Here is an 18678-nt window from a genome sequence, read left to right on the forward strand (position 1 = left end):
TCCGCACCATCCGAGGTTACATCACACAGCCCCGGCGTCCCAGAAAGGGTCGCGGTTGCCTTGTCTCGGGTACCATGGTGCCCAGTTGTTGTGTATCTTCGGTCTCTCCGGTTCCTCTACACCCAGTCGATGAATCTTCGAAAGCCCAGCCCAGTGATGTGGCGTCAATAGTGAAAATACCGCACACGCCCTTGACCTTGGCCGATGCTGCATCATGCGGCCAACCAACCACTGCATTTTAACATACATCTACTTGGAAAAGAGGGATGTGGGAAAAAGTGTAAGGCACTTGCCTCGAGATCTCAAAGGACGGGAATTGTCCCTACCATTCACCATCCACACACTCTATGGTCGAAAGCGCACTTGGATCTTATACTTCACCACCAAGGGCGTCCGTGATGCTCTTCAGGATGTAGAGCGATGAGAGGCCTTGCACGCCGCCGCCATCCAGGGATAGCAGGCATAGGCCGGTAGCGTCATCTGGTTTTGGCTCGCCGCCATGCTTGAGTATACTTTCAGAATTGTTGCAGCATTCAGCGTTGTGCTCACTCACAGACTTGTTTCCTTCATTCGTCAGGTAATGATGCGTTGATTGGAAGCCGCGTCAACAGTGAGCTGTGAAAATATTATAATCTTACGATTGGACAGATACCATGTAAATACTAGCATGTCAATTAGGAGGGAACATGGAGAAAGAAAGATATCAAGAGGCGCGCTTGTAAACTTTGGCGCATAAAGCAACTTTTACCAGGTTATTCCTTGTATTACAACACCACGCTTCAACCTTACAGCAGTCGGAAGAGACAGATGGGATTTTATCAGGCCTACTATTTTCCACTTCAAACGATATCTTCTTCAATCGATCAATCAAATCGATTTCCCTTGGTCAAACATCCCTAAAACGCATCTATACCATTCCATGCTGTTTTAGCTTGCTCTAATGCACGTAAGAGGAGATACTATGCCCTTTCTTTCTCCTCCCCCCTACCTATTCTAGACGAGCATTGCAAAATTGTGTCCGCTTTTCTGCTCTTTCTAAACTTAATTTACATATCAATGGATGGGTGTTGAAGGTTATCCCACCAGCATAGGCGGGTTGAGGCGCGAGATAAGAGTAGAGCAGAGATCCAATTAAGAGAGCGGCAGCAGCTAGAGATTAAGCGATTGCCTAAATCAATGAAGAAAGATAAGACCAGAAGGGTTATAACCGGCACGCCTAAAGAATGTACAAAAATCGCCAAGATCAGAATGAGGGGAATAGAAAACAATGCGAATAGACTAGACAAGAAAACACTGCAAACAGTCGTGAGTCCTTGCGGTCAGCAGAGTCCCCATCTTAATATGAAAGGTTGAATTCATTCATCAAACTCCAGAAGCTTGTATCCGCGAATGTTCCTTCAAAGTCCCACCCATCTGTACGATCCACAGTAAGAGGGTCGAACGGAAGATTGTTCGGCGCATCAGGTCTCGTGATTTGTGAGATAGATAGATGGTCATAAAATAGATCCTGGATGGGGTTGGATGGTGAAACGTTGTTGAAAGACAACTCTGACGACATTCCCATAAGGTAATCAGTATGGCCATTGAGAGAAGCCATGTCTGTGTTGCTAAATTGGTCTCTGGAGCTTCCTGCGGTCCCAAAGGTAGTGAGGCGGCGTTGAAGCTGGCGATAGAGGTTCCAGGCCACTGCATGGGCTGATCTAGCCATGGGATTGAACTGGCCGATGGCTTCTAACCTTTTCACGCCCCTTTCAAGGACCTGAATACATTTTGTTAACTGTTCTAAACCCTGGTTGCAAAAGGCAATGCAAATGGCAGCAATGAGAACAAGTGCATCGAAAGAAGCATAGACAGGGTTGAATATCTTGCATGACTGTAGCTCCGGGCGCTGAAACAATCGTTCTTGGGCACGAAGAATGGCAATTCCAGCTTTGAGAGCCTCTGTGCGACTCTTGGCTGTTGCAAATATGTAAGGCCGATGGAGGGTGAGAAACACGAGGTGAATGAGCGAAGACAATCCTTCGCGTGCGAGAGGTAGCCAGTGACAACCAGGCATTTGATCAAACGTTGTATCCGGGTCCTCTAACTGGCACCAAGATGGCAGAAGCTCCAGATTCTTCTTCAATGCAGTATGAATACTTTCAACCACAGTGTAGTCTTGAGCCCTAGCTCCATTTTGCCCTAGACGATGAATCTGTGGGAAATATCGATAAGCCACATTATAGCCGGCGAGGATGACATCAAACGCCCGAGGGGGATCAGTATCCTTTTGCCAATGTGAGAATAATTCTCGTCGTTTCTCATCGTTCGTCACGGTGCGGGTGAAATTGTCCAGGTTAAGATCAGTGACAATTGGTCGGCCGAGAACGACGGCCATATGAATGTCCCAGATGTGCAAAACTACCCAAATCTTGTGCCCAATGTAAGACTCCCGAGCATTAATTACGCCATTTTCCGATAAATCCGACGACTGCTCTGACATAAGTCGTCCAGTGTGGAGACCGATTTCTTGCGCATCGCGGATTGTTGCACCGAGCGTATGCCAAGCTTCAATCACTTTGCCACTGCTTTTCAAAAATGAGGCACGTAGTAAGCCTGCTTGCACCGTGCCTATTGTGATGCCTCTTTTACCCAAAAGCGTTAGGATTTCGGCACCTACGTCACTGAATTCCACACCGAGATCGTAGAATGTCATTTCAGCCATGGTCAACAAGCTCTTAATTCTCTCATCTTGAGGAGGATGAAACAATAGAGCCTGGGCAAGGACTTGAAAGAGCAGAGCTGGGAACACACGCATTTCGGGGGCCAACTTTTCACACCCCGCTTGAAGAGCGGAATACGACACTTTGCCCCATGCATCCAGCTGCTCTCGGAAATGCTCCTCGTCAATTAGATCGTACTGCCAGTTGACGCCATAGAAAAATGTCTGGATAAGAACATCGATGCACGGTTGTGAAGGCAAATGGCGGACTAGCTCTTTATATTTTCTGTCGGCGTCGCTCTGGAAGATTCCCCGTGAAGTGTCATAATTTGTACCATATGAGCCAGTTGACGTGTGCTTGTGATCTGTATATTGCTCCGTGACCCTCAATAATGCCAGGGTATGGTGACTGCTCTGACTGGAGTATCCAAAGTTGGAAATTTTGCTCTGGTCCTTGCTGGCCCATTCGGACACCAGGCTAGTTTGTGGGGTCGGGAGCACCGTGTTGGTGCTGCTGCTGCTCGCCGAAGGACCAGAGTCGATAGGATGAGTGCATGGCGACTGATGGTACTTATCCCGCTCGTAATCATAATGGCAGAGTTCCTACTTCCCTGGATCAGCCTACCATCCATAGTAGACACATCAAGTATCGGTACCTGATATCCCCGTTTGATACAATTACAACACGGACATTGGCGGTTGCACTGACCATTGTGTTAGATGACAACTACAAATGGACCCAAGAACGAGTCTTACTTTCTGCTTTCGCCTGTGGCATTCAGTGCAAGATATAACAGCCCTTCTTCTCTTTTGAGGCCTGCTTTGCCCTCCAACCATTCCAGCAGTAGCTAAAGTCTTGTTGACTTTGACTCAATAAAAAGGTCTAAAGGTGGATGTCATGGAGACGTGTGTTCGAGAACGTAATCGTCTGCCGAAGCTTTTCACTTTTTGCCGTTTGCAGCTTTTGCAGCGCCGCGCCTCCCCGCTCTGACGAACATTGGCCATTTGTAATTGGGCGAGGGACAGCGGATTAGAATTCTCGCAAGCGCTCTGTCATTGGTCCATCGGCGATAAGAGCTTGACCTGACCCACCTGTATCGGCGATAGCTTAAATGCTTTCCTCGAAAGCGGAGACCACGAGCAAGAAATATATTATGATTGGAGATATGCCGCACTTGTTTGTTAAATAGAATTCCAGAGATGAAGTCCTTTTCTTGTAAATCCGAAAGATCACCGATGCGCTGTGTGCAAAAACACTATATAACCCCTGCACGTGAAGTCGTTTGAGCAGGATCTCGGAATTTAAACCACTCCTCTTCTACTAAATCTCTCTTTATACACTTTTGTCCCATCCTTCCAAGATGCCTTTCCATGGCCAATACACCACCGAGAAGGTCCAGTATCCTTCACATGGTGAGACTATTGGTGGAATCCTCTACCGTCCTACCAATGTCAAGAACCCACCAGGTGTTGTTGTCACCGGCCCGTACTCCTTCATGAAAGAGCAAGCACCTCTTCAGTATGCAACTCGCCTTGCAGACGAAGGCTATGCAGCTTTGATATTCGACCCTCGCACCGTCGGAGAAAGCACAGGCCAACCCAGAAGATTAGAAAACCCCAAAATGAAAAATGAGGATATAGTCGCAGGACTTACCTACCTCTCTGCACGTGGCGATATCGATGTGTCTCGGCTCTTCCTAGTCGGAATCTGCCAGGGCGGCCCCGAGTCCCTGGACGTGGCATCTTATGATACCCGGGTTGCAGGTGTGGCCTCGGTCTCGGGATACTACCGCGACCACGAAACCGACATCTACATGATTTGTGCTGGGTGTGTTGCCTGGGAGCCTGGCATGGATATCGGAGAGTTGAAGATGCCCACTGCTCAACAGGGAGAAGCCCTATATCATGCGCGTCTTGAGCGAGCCAAACAGGCTCGTGAACTATACGAAAAGACCGGGGAAGTGGTGTATCAACCGTTGGTTGATCCGAAGGCTGCTGATCCTAATACCGGTTCATTGGCTGGTCTTCCCGGACCAGTTGTTTGGTCCTGGTATGGCTCTTGGACATTGAAAGGATTCGAAAACCGATATGCGGTGATGAGTGATCTGGACCACTTTGACTATACCACAGTCCCGGGCGTGGCGAAGCTGCAAAAGCCCGCGCTGTTGATCCACGGTGACAACTGCATGAATGCAGCTGCTGCTAAGCGTCACTACGAGTCCATTCCTACGGATCAGAAAAAGTTGATCTGGGACAACGAGGTTTCCCACTTTCAGCACTACGACCAGCCGGACTGTGTTGATCGCAATGTGGGAAACATTGCCGCATGGTTTGCTGGTATTAAATAGGGATGCTACTTTCATGTACATCTTGACATAAGATGGAAAGTCCTTCAGATGGTCGCTGAGCAGGACAAATGAACAGAAGGCGTATTATTGACAGAAATCGAGACTCAAAACACTTTCTCATTGGTTGCTCTTTGCGTTTGTATGTAAATTTTGCACTACAGTAGAGTTGGCTGGCATGTGAACACTATAGTAAATCAACATCACAGAGAGCTAGGGAGCCCAGCAATGATCAAACTGAGAAGGATACTGATTGCACATGCGGGCTCATGCCGTAGGCGGCGGCTAATTATTCACTATTAAGTAATAAGACTCTATCCCCGGGGTATCGGTTCATTTACGCCTGGGGAATAATTCGACCAGGCTCAAATTAAGCATGAGTACTCCTATCAACAATGTGACAGCTACGGAGTACTTGGAGATAGGCCAATCAGGGCAACGGAATCAATTGGGGAGCAATTGAGTATATGATTGATTGATTAAGAAACATGAAATGAGGGTGCTCATGGGGGTTCAAATACCCATGAACTTACAGTATAACGGAGGTCCACGGAGGTTGAATATCCTGGTGCCTAATGACAACATAAATGACTGAGATTCGCCATATAAAAGTGTTGCACCATCTAGAAATCAATTGACGTGATGTTCATCCTTGTTTTGGTACGAGTAGCAACCCATTGGGGTTGACAACTCCGTACGGTCGCGGGCGTCGGAATTACGCATATTCCAGTGGCGGAAGCGCTCTCACAATGTACCTGACGCTACTTTGGCCTTTCTATAGGGCAGCGGGCGGTCGTGCGGCGGCTCGCCGTCCAAAGTGTCGGGTGGAAAGGCGGCCGTTTCTGGCGCCAGAGGTTGTCATTTTCGGCGTCGATATCACAGGTCCCTATATTCTATATGTAAATTCCTTCTTGAAGCTGATCTAGACACGTTGCCTTCATTGGTGGAATCGCTTTGGGCCGAAAACGATGATCTCGTCGATATCCACTCACTCTTCCGCCGTACGAACCTATCTCCGGTTGATAGAAGCTACACATACCTATCTTCCGCGTTGCTGAACTTCCTAAAGATGTTGAGGAATCCCACCTCCGACAGAGGGGCCTCAAGGAAAATCCTCAAGACGGACTTGAAGTCATACACAGAACGAGCACTCTGAAACAACCATGACCTGCAGCTCATTGACCAGTACGCCACGAACAGTAGATCACAACATCCCCTTCACATTAGACGAACGCTCGACCAGTCTTTCTATTATATGCTCGATAGCACGGCGGCGCGAAGCAAGGGTCAAGTTATAACCCGGTTTGGCCAAGAGCAAAAGTGGAAAGAGCCCGCAATGATGATGGCCGACCAGCTATGGACGTGGCAGGAGGAAAGTAAGTCTGTCTGTCTCGAAGCATTGTGCTGAAAGATCCCCAGAGTGTGATACTTATTCGATTCGCAGACGTCATGGTAACGGCCTTTCCTCAACGACAAGCTTGCTCAACAGACGATCCAGACCCATTTGATACGACTGGCGTGCGTGAGAGCGTCATCTGGAAGACTCGTTCAGGGGAAATCAAATATTCCTGTGTCATCGGTGAGGTGAATCTCATGAAGGGCATTATCAAAGAGTGCATTAGTACCTGGATGGACGTGGAAAAGAAGCTGGGGCAAGAGTTTAGGTTTTTGGACATGTTTAACATTTCCATCAGCAGGATCGTGAGTTTACGCTCCCCGCCCTCTCTGCATAGCATGATTGCTTTTTATATTTACCAAGGGCTTGGCCGGTAGGCGGATGGCGAGGCAGCTTGCTATGAACGCTTCGTCAATAAGCTGGGACAACCGGGACAGCAGTATCGACTTGTCATCGCCACCGAATCATATCTGCCTCAGGAAATCAAAGATATCCAGGATGAACTGCGGATGATAAAGGCGATTCTAGTGGACCAACTCGAAGTAATTGGTAAATTGTTTGCCTTGGCGCTGCGAGACCCCATATTCAAACATCTGTCAGTTAGTCGTGCCCTAGACAAGGTGAATGCCATGCAGGACGAAGCGGAAAGAACCCCTCAACAGGTTGGTAATGCCCATATCTCCCCTAGAGGGACTTTCTAGCTCTGGATGACGCTCACCGTGACCTTGCGAGCAGCTCAATGCGCTTATGGACCTTCAGCAACGCCACGCTACGCTTTGGGAGTGGCGGTCCACCCGACTCCAGGGGAACACGATTATGGTCTTCACTGTTGTGACTATTCTCTTCTTACCCGCCTCCTTCATGACTTCCATCTTCGCATTGCTTGTCACCCAGTTTCAATGCAACGGGGAAGGCGAAGAGAAGATGAAATCTACCTATGTCGTCACTTGGATCAATATGTTGCAGTCACTCACACAACGTTATGTATTCGATTTCCTTTTGGTCCCCACGCTGGATGCTAACAGTGAGCCACTCGATGAACATCTATAGCTGTGTTTACCATCCCCTTTGCATTGTTCTTCATCACTCTCGCTTTTCGCACTAACGATATTCTGGCCTTCTTATCTCGCATTACGGGCTAGGACCGTAGAATCGCCAAGGAGGCAGCAGAAGCAGAGAGAATCTGGTTCTGCGGTGGGAGGAAGACAAAGCCCGAGGATCCCGCGTGAGAATCCATCTTGACTTCTTTCTTCACGGTGATAATGTATCTCTTGTTCATTCACTAAGGTTTGCTGCCCTGTAACACCCCCCATACCGCACTAGGTACCCTGTTCTCTGCCAATCACTCCTGTTAGTCTTCTTAATCTAGTATACCCCTACGGTAGGTAATTGATCTAAACATCTCTTTTTAAATCTTTTTTTAAATCTCTTCCCAAACGTCTTTTTAACGTCTTTCTAAGTCTGTTTCTAACCCGCTTTCTAACCCTCTTCCCAAACCTTTCCCCAAACCTCTTCCCAAACCTCTCCCCAAACCTCTTCCCAAACCTCTTTCCTACAAACTTACATCGTTATGACCACACGGTCCTCACGCAGTTCACTTAGCATGTGTCACATGATATTTGCTATGGTGTGTATAGGAGCTCTTTATAGTTAACTTTACTCGGCTTGGGTTCTTCTCTGGATTACTTCTGCCCTGTATCAACTCGTACTTTCAGTTTTTATGACAAGCGAAACCAACTCTCTTAGCAAATCATCTCCTCATCACCATTAACCCCATTTGGGAAGGCGCCACTCAGGGGCACCCGCAGTTAAGCATCAATCAGCGCTGGGCAGTGGATCTCGGCCCCCACTCCACGCCCAAGGGTCTCAGTCCACTCGCCTCCAAACCCCCGTCAGCCGAATGGAGAATCTTGTTGCGCCGGCTCTTCCCCTCCCCCGTATTCGATCCTGTTCGACTCCAAATTTCCCTTCATCATGGTCCCTGTCCGCGCACCATGTTGAGGCGATACATGCCCGTCCGGGGATGGTCCAGCCGGCGTCGCGTCGTCGTGCTTATCGCCCTGCTAGCCTTGTTCTTGCTAGTCAGGAGTTTGCCAGCGCTGAAGAGTGACTTGAACAGCCGCGGAGACGTTGCGCTTTCCGAGGACCGGCCGCGATACTTCTACCACTCTACATTTCGCAGAAACCCCGATCGGATATATGAAGAGAAGCTGAGAAATGCGCTGCAGGAAATTGAGCGCCAGCAATTGGCGCTCAATAGCCACGAGGACAAGGCGCATACCTTATGGCAGATCATGCTGGGCCAGAATCCCAGCGCAGAAATGCGCAGTGATGATTCGCTCAAGTTTGAAAAGAAGAACTCCGAATGGAAGTACTCGGTAAGTTCGCTAGAATTTGACCTTTGCGCATTGCGCAATTCACCCAATTCGGCACTCGTCGCTAACCGATTGTCTCCAATTACTAGCTTGTGACAACCGAATGGGCCGACGAATTTGTGTCTATCACTCTTGCCTCCATTCCAGGTCTCGCCAGTCTATACCATTCATACCCGCATCATGTTCTCCGAGCGGATTTACTGCGCTATCTGATTCTGTGGTACTTTGGTGGCTATTATGCCGATACGGATATTTTCCCCGCGACATCAATCAAGCAATGCCCATCGCTCCGGAATTCAGTGTTCAAAACCGACAACCCCGACATTTCCCTCGTCGTGGGCATCGAAATCGACGAGCCATTCGCTTCTTCTCAGAAAATGCGTGACTGGCACTGGGTCCGCAGCTACGGCTTCATCCAGTACACGATGTATGCGCCGCGTCGATTCAGTCCACTTTTGAGAGAAGTGATCGTGCGAGTCCTATCGCATACGAAGCGCCACAAAGACGAAAGTAATATCTTCCTCGGGGCGCGGTACAATGAACTCACTACCCTCGAAATCACCGGACCGGGCGTCTTCACCGATGCCATTCTAGATGTGCTCTCCGATACATTACCGTCAAATCACTCCTTGATCTCAGAGTCAATTAAGGCCGACGAAGGTCTGGGCGACCTTGTAGCGGAGTACTCAACCACTCCCCAAGAGCGGGTGACATGGGCACCTTTCTACCGACTGAAGGCACCACTGTGTGTCGAGGGCTCTGAGTCTAAGCCAGGATCCCAACTGGGTGGATTATGTGTTTTACCTGTGAATGCCTGGGGTAATGGACAAAGACATAGCGGGTCAGAAGACTTTGGTAGCTCCCATGCCTGCATCAACCATCGGTTTGGTGGGACCTGGAAGCCGTGGAAGCAGAGCTGGAAGAAGTATCTCTTTGGGTGAGCGATTACGAAGGTTCCATGTTGGATTCAACTGTTTTGTACATGACTACTGTTTCCATTGTACATATACGCATTATGGCGCCATGACTGGGGGGGCTCATCTGTATGATTGTATTATGTTATGTGATTATTCATGATAACATTCCGACTTTATTTGTACCAATTATCATCAATTGCGTTAAAGTAGACCTTCTACAAGTTCACCAAGGCAGAATAAAGGCATGACAATCAATTAGCATGTCACCCTATGTTTTAGCCATGTTCGGTTCAACGCTGGGATTGTACCAGGCCTAGGAAACCATGATGAGAATTGGCTGCCCGGAAAAGAGAGAAATTATCTTACAGCATATTAAAGCCCAGATATTGCTACCTACATTTACTTAAAGTTTACTCAATTACAGAGCACGGATATGAAGCATTAAGCTGCACCTGCTGTACTTCTACTGTCTTCCCAATCTAGTAATAGGGCTAACCCTCATCCCGCCGCATCACGCTAGTCTCAATGCGTCATCAAAAGTTCCTGCTCCGCTGAGATTGTTACGGAGATCCAACTTGCTTCCCCAACCAAGTCTAATCACAATGGAACGACCAGAGCTTGTGGAGTCTCCGCGGAAGCGGCAAAAGACCGAGGATGTCCCTTCGACCGATGTCACGGTTGAGGTGCTTCCAGGAGATGGCAGTGTTGTGACACCAGACACCCAGACTACCAAGGAATACGATGTTGGCATTACGGAGCTTGTGACCGCTGATAGCGAGGGTTTCTCGGGAATTTTGAAGAAGAGGTATGAATTGGAGCTTTGAGTGGTTTCGTGAGAACTGGACTAACTATCCCGCTATAGATATACCGACTTCTTGGTCAATGAGATCACACCCTCCGGCGAAGTTGTTCACCTCCGAAACACCCGCGCGCCCTTCTCTTCGAGCAACGAGGTTACCGCTAAGACTGAAGCGCAACAGCCGGCGCAGGCAACGGAGCAGCCCGCGCAGAAGGAAGACGCTACCGAGACCCCCGAAGCTGCGACACCCGCCGAGTTCAAAGTGTCGGAAGAGGACAACGCTTTGCTCGCAGAGTACTTTGGCGCTGAAAATGCGGCCGCAATTGTCACTCTGCACGAGACAGCGATGAACTCGCCCAAAGCTCGGCCTAGTGAATTGGGCAAGGTCACGGTTGTGGTCTCCGACCGTGATCTCCGCACCAAGATTCACCAAGCCATCCGCCGCATTTTCAACTCGCAGTTAGAGTCGAGCGCCGATGGCGAGGGAAACCTTGCCATCACAGCTGCTAGCAATCGCTTCAAGCGCAAAGCCCAAGGCCACCGTGGAAACACTGGTCGGGGAAGTGGCGGCGGCGGCCGCGTGAGCTGGGACGAGCTGGGTGGCGCGTATCTCCATTTCACCATCTACAAGGAGAACAAGGATACTATGGAGGTCATCTCTTACCTGGCACGCACGATGAAGATGAACCCGAAGGCCTTCCAGTTTGCCGGTACCAAGGATAGGCGTGGTGTGACCTCTCAGCGTGCTTGCGTCCTTCGTGTTCAAGCAGAGCGACTTGCGAACATGAACAAGTCCCTGCGGAATGCTTCCCTGGGTGACTTTGAGTACCGCAAGCATGGGCTCGAGCTTGGTGATCTCGGCGGCAACGAGTTCGTGATCACGCTCCGCGACTGTGAGTTCCCTGGTGTGGACATGACGGATCCTCAAGCTGCGGTCAGCAAGGCCTCCGAGATTGTTGGCACCTCTTTGAAGAAACTGCACGATCGCGGTTACTTCAACTACTACGGTCTTCAGCGATTCGGTACCTTCTTGACCCGCACTGACACCATCGGTGTCAAGATGCTGCAGGATGACTTCAAGGGAGCCGCCGAGGCTATTCTTCACTACAGTCCCCATGTCCTCGCTGCTGCGCAGGAGGGCGAATCATCCACAGCACTGATTAGCACCGACGACAAGGCCCGCGCTGAAGCTATCTATATCTTCCAAAGCACAAACAATGTCAACGATGCTCTCGCTAAGCTGCCCCGGAAGTTCTCTGCCGAGGCCAACATCATCCGCCACCTGGGTCGAGTTAAGAACGACTACCTGGGTGCCATCATGTCCATTCCCCGCAATTTGCGACTGATCTACGTGCACGCATACCAGTCCCTTGTTTGGAACTTTGCCGCCAGCGAGCGCTGGCGACTCTACGGTGACAAGGTTGTCGAGGGCGATCTGGTTATTGTTAGCGAGCACCGGGACAAGGAAGAGACCGATGGTGCTGACGCCAATAGCGGCGTGGACGAAGACGGCGAGGTTGTCGTTCTCCCCCAGGGCGAGAACAGTTCATATGCCGCCGAAGACGCATTCACTCGGGCTCGGGCTTTGACCGCCGACGAGGCCGCCAGTGGAAAGTACAGCATTTTCGACGTGGTGCTTCCCCAGCCCGGCTTTGACGTGCTGTACCCAGCCAATCAAATGACCGAGTTCTATAAAAAGTTCATGGCCAGCGAGCAAGGCGGCGGCCTTGACCCGTTCAACATGCGCCGCAAGAACAAGGACACCAGTCTGAGTGGTGGTTACCGCAAGCTCTTTAGTCGGATGGGATCCGACTTCTCGCATGAGGTTAAGCTGTACTCTGAAGATAACGAGCAGTTCGTGCAAACGGACATGGAGAAGCTCAAGGGTAGCAACGAGGGTGGCAGTGCAGCGGCCCAGACTGGAGATAAGTTGGCCGTCGTGTTGAAGTTCCAGTTGGGCTCTAGCCAGTACGCCACCATGGCGCTCCGCGAACTGACCAAGGGTAAGGTTCGTGAGTACAAGCCTGATCTTGGTGGTGGTCGGTAAGCCAATGATTGGGAGGATATGATGGATATTGCGTGGCTTTCCACATTCCTTGTACATAGCCTGTTATTTCTAAAAGTGGAACAAAAAACGCCAAGAACATACGCCAATGAAGAGACCTCGAGTGTCAACCCTTTTTACTATGAGGTATTCTTTCTACCTCTTACTGCCTTACTCGGCCATCTGATGTCATTCAAGGCTGGATCTTTGAAAATGAATACAGATCATATATGGCAAGTTGGATATTGATAAGCCCACAAATTACAAAACAAAAGTCCACCGCAACTCCAAGTGCTCCAGTGCTTAAACCTCGTGGAACAAATCGAACATGGTCAGAAAACGAAAGCCTCTCCCTAACCTCAGCCCATCCAATCATCGAAAATTCTGACCAGGAGCCTCAACCGGCGAATGATCATCATCAAACGATGACACAGAAGACATATCATCAAAATCACGGTCATGATCCGTCCGGCCACGTTCCCCCGATATAATCGACACCGCATCATTCTCATCGCTACTCTGAGTCTCAAACGGCATCCGTACACTCGCCAGGCCCGCACTAGGCGGTCCCGCACTAACACGGTGACTAACCGACGAAACCGGCCGACTAAATTCACGTAGATCATGTTCTGTCGCACTGAGCCGTTGATCCATCGGTACAGCCATGGCAATTCCAAGTTCCGTGCGTGCATCATCGTCGGAGCGTGCAGATGCGGAACCAGGCGTGATTTCATGGGTTGAACTACCCGTGACGCCGATTACCGGTAGTTGATGGAGATTTGTCGCTGCAGGCTCCGGGGGAGCTATGATTCTAGGCGTGGTAGCCATTAGAGCGGCGGTTGAGACGCCAGGTGTTTCGGTGCCGGACATTTCGTATGGCGGATGGGCGGTGCGACGCCTTCGGCGACGGATGAAGAAGAATAGTAAAGCTAGGATGATGAGGAGACCGACTACAGCGATGGGGATGGCGATGGCGAGTTTGTTTTTGATTGAGTCGCCTCCACCGGAGTAAGCGCCGGGGGCTGTTGTTTCGACGACTGCACTGGTGGTACTGACAACCGTGCCGGTGAGAGTCATGGCTGTCTCTGGCGATGTAGTCGACAATGTGGATGTTGGCGTCGTTGGGGTAGTAGTTGATTCAGATACCGCAGATGAACTGCTAGTTGAGATGGGTATGGTCGATGTCCTCTCGGTGGTAGTCGTTGACCATGCAGGCGTAATCGATGCACTCGGACTCCCACCCAGACTTTCAAGCAATCCTTCCTGCGATGAAGCAGCTTCTGCTGCCCAAGTTCCACCTGCTGCCATATGTGAAGCCTCTGCCGTCACTGGTGTCGCGATCGCATCTGTCCCCCACGTCACGGTTGGTTCTGAACTAATGATCGATGCGTCTTCCTCCGACGGCGACCATCTGGGATCTCGCTTGAGATAATCCAGATTCATGGAATCGTCCATGATGGATTCAGAGAATGTGAGCTATATCCAAGATCACAGCCGGTATATTGCACAATCTGGAAGGAGTTGAAGTCCTAGAAAGTCTGAAGATGAACTCCCCTCGTGGCGGACTCAAACAAAGGAAACCGGATCACGCAAAGACACAAAGGACGACTGGGGGCCAAGGTTGGGAAACGGGCACTTTTGAATGGGGCGTTGACGAGTACGGGTGGCTTTCATGACCCCGTATTCCTTTTAGACTGTGTGGATAGTTTCTGATTTTGTGAGTTTCTAGGGTGAAGGTTATCGTCGAAAGATATCGAGAAGTACGAAGTAGAAAAGAAGTGTACACGATCGAGGAAGAAGTGAAGTTGGCAAAAGCGCCCACAAAAAAAGTCTTTGCAGTTCACAGCCTCTCATAACTCCTGGTTTTACCCTATTCTTCCCATTCCTCGATCACCACTCACCACTCATCAACAGCAACAAGCCGCTCATCTGCGACGGCGGTTCGCGCGCAGGTGGGGGAGGTGAGGGTCAGCTTGGGGGCGGCACAGCCCTGATTGGGGCCGAAGCGCTTCGTAATTACTGTACGGACGTACAAAGAATTCCCTGGCCATCCATTCAATTCAAATCTAACTGAGACGTTATGATAGATCATGACAGGTTTATAGACAATTTGGAAGCAACAGATGATCTTTGAACAAGGAATGCTGTTCTATTCTGCGCTGCTTTATGTGGTCTTTTTGAAGTTCTTGGTGGTCTGACGATTTGGGCAGTGTTCTAAATTTACTTCTGCCACGCATTCCTTGGGGGCGAACACGATGGATCGCCCGCCCTAAACCCGTTTAAGTTTTACGTATGTGCCGCGGACTCGAGATGATCATTCACTTACTCAAGTATATGTATTTTACATGAAGGTGGTTATATGACAAGCTGCACTTTCTTTACAGCTGTCAGCCAACGCGCCCAATTAGATTTAGGCTTCGAGACACTAAGGCATTCAGGCACCAAGCGTAATTTAGGCTCACCGTGCGTGATGTTCCCAAGTTACAACTCCGTTGAGTCTCCTTTCAACCAATCGTTTCCTCTCTGATACGACGTGGATACGCTCCTTTCAAGTACAAAGTGAGATGATGCACAGGCAGTTGTATCTCGTCCTCGGCCGTCGTATACCCGAGCATCCCGGGCCGGGGAAGACTGGAGAGGGATCGCTGGTCCCGTACTACGGAACAAATTGCAGAACAAGTTGAATCATCGCGCTAAAAGTAAGCTTTTGATAACATTCCTCCCAATTGATGCTCTATGCATGTAATGTTTTCTAATGTGGCTGAATCTTATCTAGGAGCAAAAAGAAGTCTTCTCCGCGAGCAGCAAAAGAAACTGCTCTCGCAGTCCAAGAGCAATCGCAGAGACACCTTTACTCTCCCACATCTCAGCCATGAACAAGAAGCAGACAAGTTCCGGCAGCCGAAAACTCTCTCAGAAGCGATATCCATGATGACTCGATTCAACGCAACTGCCTATACCAGATACTATACAGCCAACCCTTGTCTGGACCAATTACTAACCTTATCAAAATTCAACCGTCTTCGCGCCTTTGTGGATAATATGAAAGTCCTTGGATTGACCATGCAGGACATGGAGGATGATGTGGTTTCACGATTCAATTTGCCCTCTCCGACTGTTCAAAAAACCAAGTCTCAGGCTCTCCCTGGCAGTCTCTGTCCCACGACTACACAACGCTCCATCCAACACCATCCCTGGTTAGATTGCTTCCCCTTTCCACGGATGCGAGATAATCTTCTTACCGTCGTGTAATTCTTTAATGATTTCGAGCTCTGCACTGATCTTATGGATCCTGCAAATGGAGACATCGGTATGCTGGTTTGGGGTGACCCTTGGCTTCCTCAGAGCTGGGAAATGTCTGAGTTTTTTGTGCAAAAGTGGTATTGGGTGATTCAAGGATGTCCCGAGACACTGGTGTCGAGTAAATATTGGAGGGCAAGATGGGGCTTGAAGAGACTTGATTTGAGTGGGTTACGAAGGGAACAGGGGTGAAACTGTGGCTCTGATATGGTCAAGTAATAATTCAACAGGTCTGGGTAAGCTCACGGCACAGTGTCGATAATCAATAGTTGAGAAGTGTCTAAGAGAATATAATTCGATCTGAGGCCCAATGAGCCTAGTAATTGTAAGAGATATCGTTCCCACGTCTTTCAAGGGTGCCCGGTAGAACAGTCTCCTGCATATAGGCTGAGCAACCTGCGGTGCTGGTATATATCTTTCAGGATACCGTGATATGCGGCTTGTCCATACGGTATGCCGACGGCTCCCAGCAAAAAAACCACAACCTGCTTTTTGGAACTTTGATTGACAAGCAGGCTAACAGTGTTCCATTACAAGCACTCTTTCCACCGGCGAAGAAAGATACCAGCACAAATCATCGAGTCATCACCCCTTGCGTTGACTTGAATAGTCCTTCACACAACGTTCATCGGAGCCACATCGCCCATTTGGGAACCGCCTCCACGTGACTGCGGAGTAAGCGGGGTCAGGTATCCGTTGTCCCCGAGTCTCCGTGACAGCTCACTCACTTCACCGATTATCATGAGTGGTTTTAAGAATGTGATGAAGGATGGCTGGCATCCGAAGGGCAAAGAGGGAAAGAAAGAAAGTTGGCGTGGCGACTTCAAGGGAATCAACCAAGTGGTGAGTCCCTATCCCTACCACTACTGGCCAGATGTAAGGCTCCTGCGCTAACCAATATGACAGGCTGGATGGATGGGTAAAGGGAAAGACTCAAGCTCCGAGGCTTCCGACCACATATCCCAACCATTGTCGTCGCTGAAAGATCCGTCGTCTTTTGGTCCACCACCCAAGCACATCCATTATCACGGCGCCGCAGCTCTACCGAATGAGACTACCCCCGATCGCCGAGGACTTGGAGCTCCGTTGTCGCCGACCCAGATCGCTGAGCAGAATGCATACCATCAACAAGCGATGGAGGAAGAAGAGGAGGCTGCTCAAAAGCCTCCAGCTCCGCCAATCCCTTATCGAGTGAACACGACCGGGCTGACTACGAACAATCTCCCACCGCCTCCCGTACGGCGCCTCGATTCACCGAGTTCGGCTTCCTCTGCTTCGGCTTCGGCTCCCGCACCGGCGAGTGCGAAGCTTAGACCGCAGCTTCCACCTCGAGTTCCTCCGCGAAATCCTACAGCCGCTTCACATACTCCTTCTCCGCCGCCGGCATACAACGCTACGCCGCCTCCTGCATCCCAAGGATACATCAATCAAGAAGCGACATCCCGCCTTGCCAACGCAGGCGTTTCGGTCCCGGGACTCGGGATCGGCGAGGCGAATGCTTCCTCCCCGGCTTCTTCGGGTGCCCAGGGTGCGAATCTCAACGAACTACAGTCTCGGTTCTCACAGATGCGGTCCAATTTGGGCTCGCCGTCTACAGCGCCTCAGCCCCCGGCACGAACACCTATCCCCAGCGGAAATCGAGAGGACGCTCTTCCTCCCCCTCTAAGCTTCCGCGAACGTCACGCAGATAAGATTGATATGGGCAAAGAAAAATGGGGTGGGGTGACGTCGCGATTCAATACCTTTGTGGAAGATCGCAAGTTTTCGGCCAACGCGAACAAGAGGATCCCTCGTCCTCCTGGTCCCAATGCTCCCAGCACTAGCAGCGCCGCAATAAATCGCACTCCAACCGTGACTGAGATGCCAACTCAATCAACCGCGAACAGTACCCTGGAAGCTCAAGCCCAACGCAAGAAAGCACCTCCTCCCCCGCCTCCTAAGAGGGCCGACATGCGTGCTGCTCCTGCAAATTCTTCACCGACTTCATCTGCACCGCCTACACCACCTCCCGTCCCTCTCAACACCAAACCCCGCTGAGCGAGGGTCCCGTATCTTGTACCACGATAGTTTCCACTTTGTTCAACGACTGGCGCGAATTGTCTTTTGGAAACAGCGAATCGTGCGTGCGATTCCTCTTTGTACTACATAGCTTGATCGAGATCGATCGCAATTGCAAGAATTTCCCTTGAACGTTCCCTGCAGCCTTTCTAATGCGCCAAGGCCTCGGCCGCATGTGAAGACTCTGGTTGGCCGGCGATTTCATCTGATTGACAAGAAACTCCGAGATGTTGGGAAAGACATGCAGGCAGTGTTCCGTATGGAGTCAGTGATTGGTCCCAACCGTATATGATTCTCGGCATGAGGTTTTACGCATGAATCTCTCTTTATATTGATCTTTTTGTCGAGGCGAGGTATGGCGACTACCACATGCAAAGTGGAGGCCCAAATGAGGGCTGGCCCGGTTCCTGCCTGAAAAATGGCCTCAATTTGGCCTGAATCAGGCATCAAGTTCAGCTGATTCAGCGGGTCTATCTTTGCCTGAGTCCGGTTAAGGCAACAAGGTTCTCACGTTTCTTCTGGAAGCCCGGGGGTTGGCCACATGTTTGTATGTTTTGCAGCATTTGCAGCATTTGCACTTTCAACGAGTCGCGTGTGGCGGTCGCGTGTCTCTCTTTTCTCACCAATAATGATCTGATCCACTGGAAGCGATGAACTAATTCTCAAGAACATCAATTACAACATGATCACCATGGATTGGTCCCAGTCCATCATACACCCAGTTTCCCCATGGGAGTCAATGG

General features: G+C 50.1%; 8 protein-coding genes across 8 annotated transcripts; 6 read left to right on the top strand and 2 right to left on the bottom strand.

Annotated features, from left to right (window-relative positions):
* Nucleotides 1-1336: 1336 nt before the first annotated feature.
* Nucleotides 1337-3413, bottom strand: N7473_009847 (fungal specific transcription factor domain-containing protein; the record flags this gene model as incomplete). The annotated part of the gene is made up of 2 exons (XM_057155786.1): nt 1337-3304; nt 3411-3413. 2 exons carry the CDS (start codon nt 3411-3413, stop codon nt 1337-1339), a joined length of 1971 nt encoding a protein of 656 aa, XP_057004441.1.
* Nucleotides 3414-4062: 649 nt separating this feature from the next.
* On the top strand, nt 4063-5049 carry N7473_009848 (alpha/beta hydrolase; the record flags this gene model as incomplete). Its single annotated transcript, XM_057155787.1, has 1 exon — nt 4063-5049. The coding sequence occupies one exon, from the start codon at nt 4063-4065 to the stop codon at nt 5047-5049; it is 987 nt and encodes a 328-aa protein (XP_057004442.1).
* A 1252-nt stretch (nt 5050-6301) lies between these two features.
* On the top strand, nt 6302-7492 carry N7473_009849 (uncharacterized protein; the record flags this gene model as incomplete). Its single annotated transcript, XM_057155788.1, has 4 exons — nt 6302-6422; nt 6491-6747; nt 6820-7104; nt 7178-7492. 4 exons carry the CDS (start codon nt 6302-6304, stop codon nt 7490-7492), a joined length of 978 nt encoding a protein of 325 aa, XP_057004443.1.
* An 878-nt stretch (nt 7493-8370) lies between these two features.
* On the top strand, nt 8371-9906 carry N7473_009850 (uncharacterized protein). Its single transcript, XM_057155789.1, has 2 exons — nt 8371-8820; nt 8907-9906. Exons 1-2 carry the CDS (start codon nt 8437-8439, stop codon nt 9756-9758), a joined length of 1236 nt encoding a protein of 411 aa, XP_057004444.1. The 5' UTR covers nt 8371-8436; the 3' UTR covers nt 9759-9906.
* A 430-nt stretch (nt 9907-10336) lies between these two features.
* N7473_009851 (pseudouridine synthase PUS7) lies at nt 10337-12580 on the top strand (the record flags this gene model as incomplete). Its single annotated transcript, XM_057155790.1, has 2 exons — nt 10337-10539; nt 10597-12580. The coding sequence occupies 2 exons, from the start codon at nt 10337-10339 to the stop codon at nt 12578-12580; spliced, it is 2187 nt and encodes a 728-aa protein (XP_057004445.1).
* Nucleotides 12581-12949: 369 nt separating this feature from the next.
* N7473_009852 (uncharacterized protein) lies at nt 12950-14032 on the bottom strand (the record flags this gene model as incomplete). The annotated part of the gene is made up of 1 exon (XM_057155791.1): nt 12950-14032. One exon carries the CDS (start codon nt 14030-14032, stop codon nt 12950-12952), a length of 1083 nt encoding a protein of 360 aa, XP_057004446.1.
* Nucleotides 14033-15073: 1041 nt separating this feature from the next.
* Nucleotides 15074-15903, top strand: N7473_009853 (uncharacterized protein). The gene is made up of 2 exons (XM_057155792.1): nt 15074-15276; nt 15354-15903. Exon 2 carries the CDS (start codon nt 15506-15508, stop codon nt 15827-15829), a length of 324 nt encoding a protein of 107 aa, XP_057004447.1. The 5' UTR covers nt 15074-15276; nt 15354-15505; the 3' UTR covers nt 15830-15903.
* A 715-nt stretch (nt 15904-16618) lies between these two features.
* Nucleotides 16619-17914, top strand: N7473_009854 (uncharacterized protein; the record flags this gene model as incomplete). Its single annotated transcript, XM_057155793.1, has 2 exons — nt 16619-16720; nt 16784-17914. 2 exons carry the CDS (start codon nt 16619-16621, stop codon nt 17912-17914), a joined length of 1233 nt encoding a protein of 410 aa, XP_057004448.1.
* Nucleotides 17915-18678: the final 764 nt, after the last annotated feature.

Source organism: Penicillium subrubescens (genome assembly GCF_028828155.1).
Source record: "Penicillium subrubescens strain IBT 31985 chromosome Unknown utg000007l_segment0_segment0, whole genome shotgun sequence".
In the NCBI taxonomy this organism is placed as follows: Eukaryota; Fungi; Ascomycota; class Eurotiomycetes; order Eurotiales; family Aspergillaceae; genus Penicillium; species Penicillium subrubescens.

Bases quoted from the DNA above. Each gene is read 5' to 3' on its own strand.
- N7473_009853 (XM_057155792.1), top strand. From the start codon at position 15,506: ATGATGACTCGATTCAACGCAACTGCCTATACCAGATACTATACAGCC.
- N7473_009850 (XM_057155789.1), top strand. From the start codon at position 8,437: ATGTTGAGGCGATACATGCCCGTCCGGGGATGGTCCAGCCGGCGTCGC. The intron at 8,821-8,906 runs GTAAGTTCGCTA...TCCAATTACTAG, and splicing joins ACTCCGAATGGAAGTACTCG to CTTGTGACAACCGAATGGGC.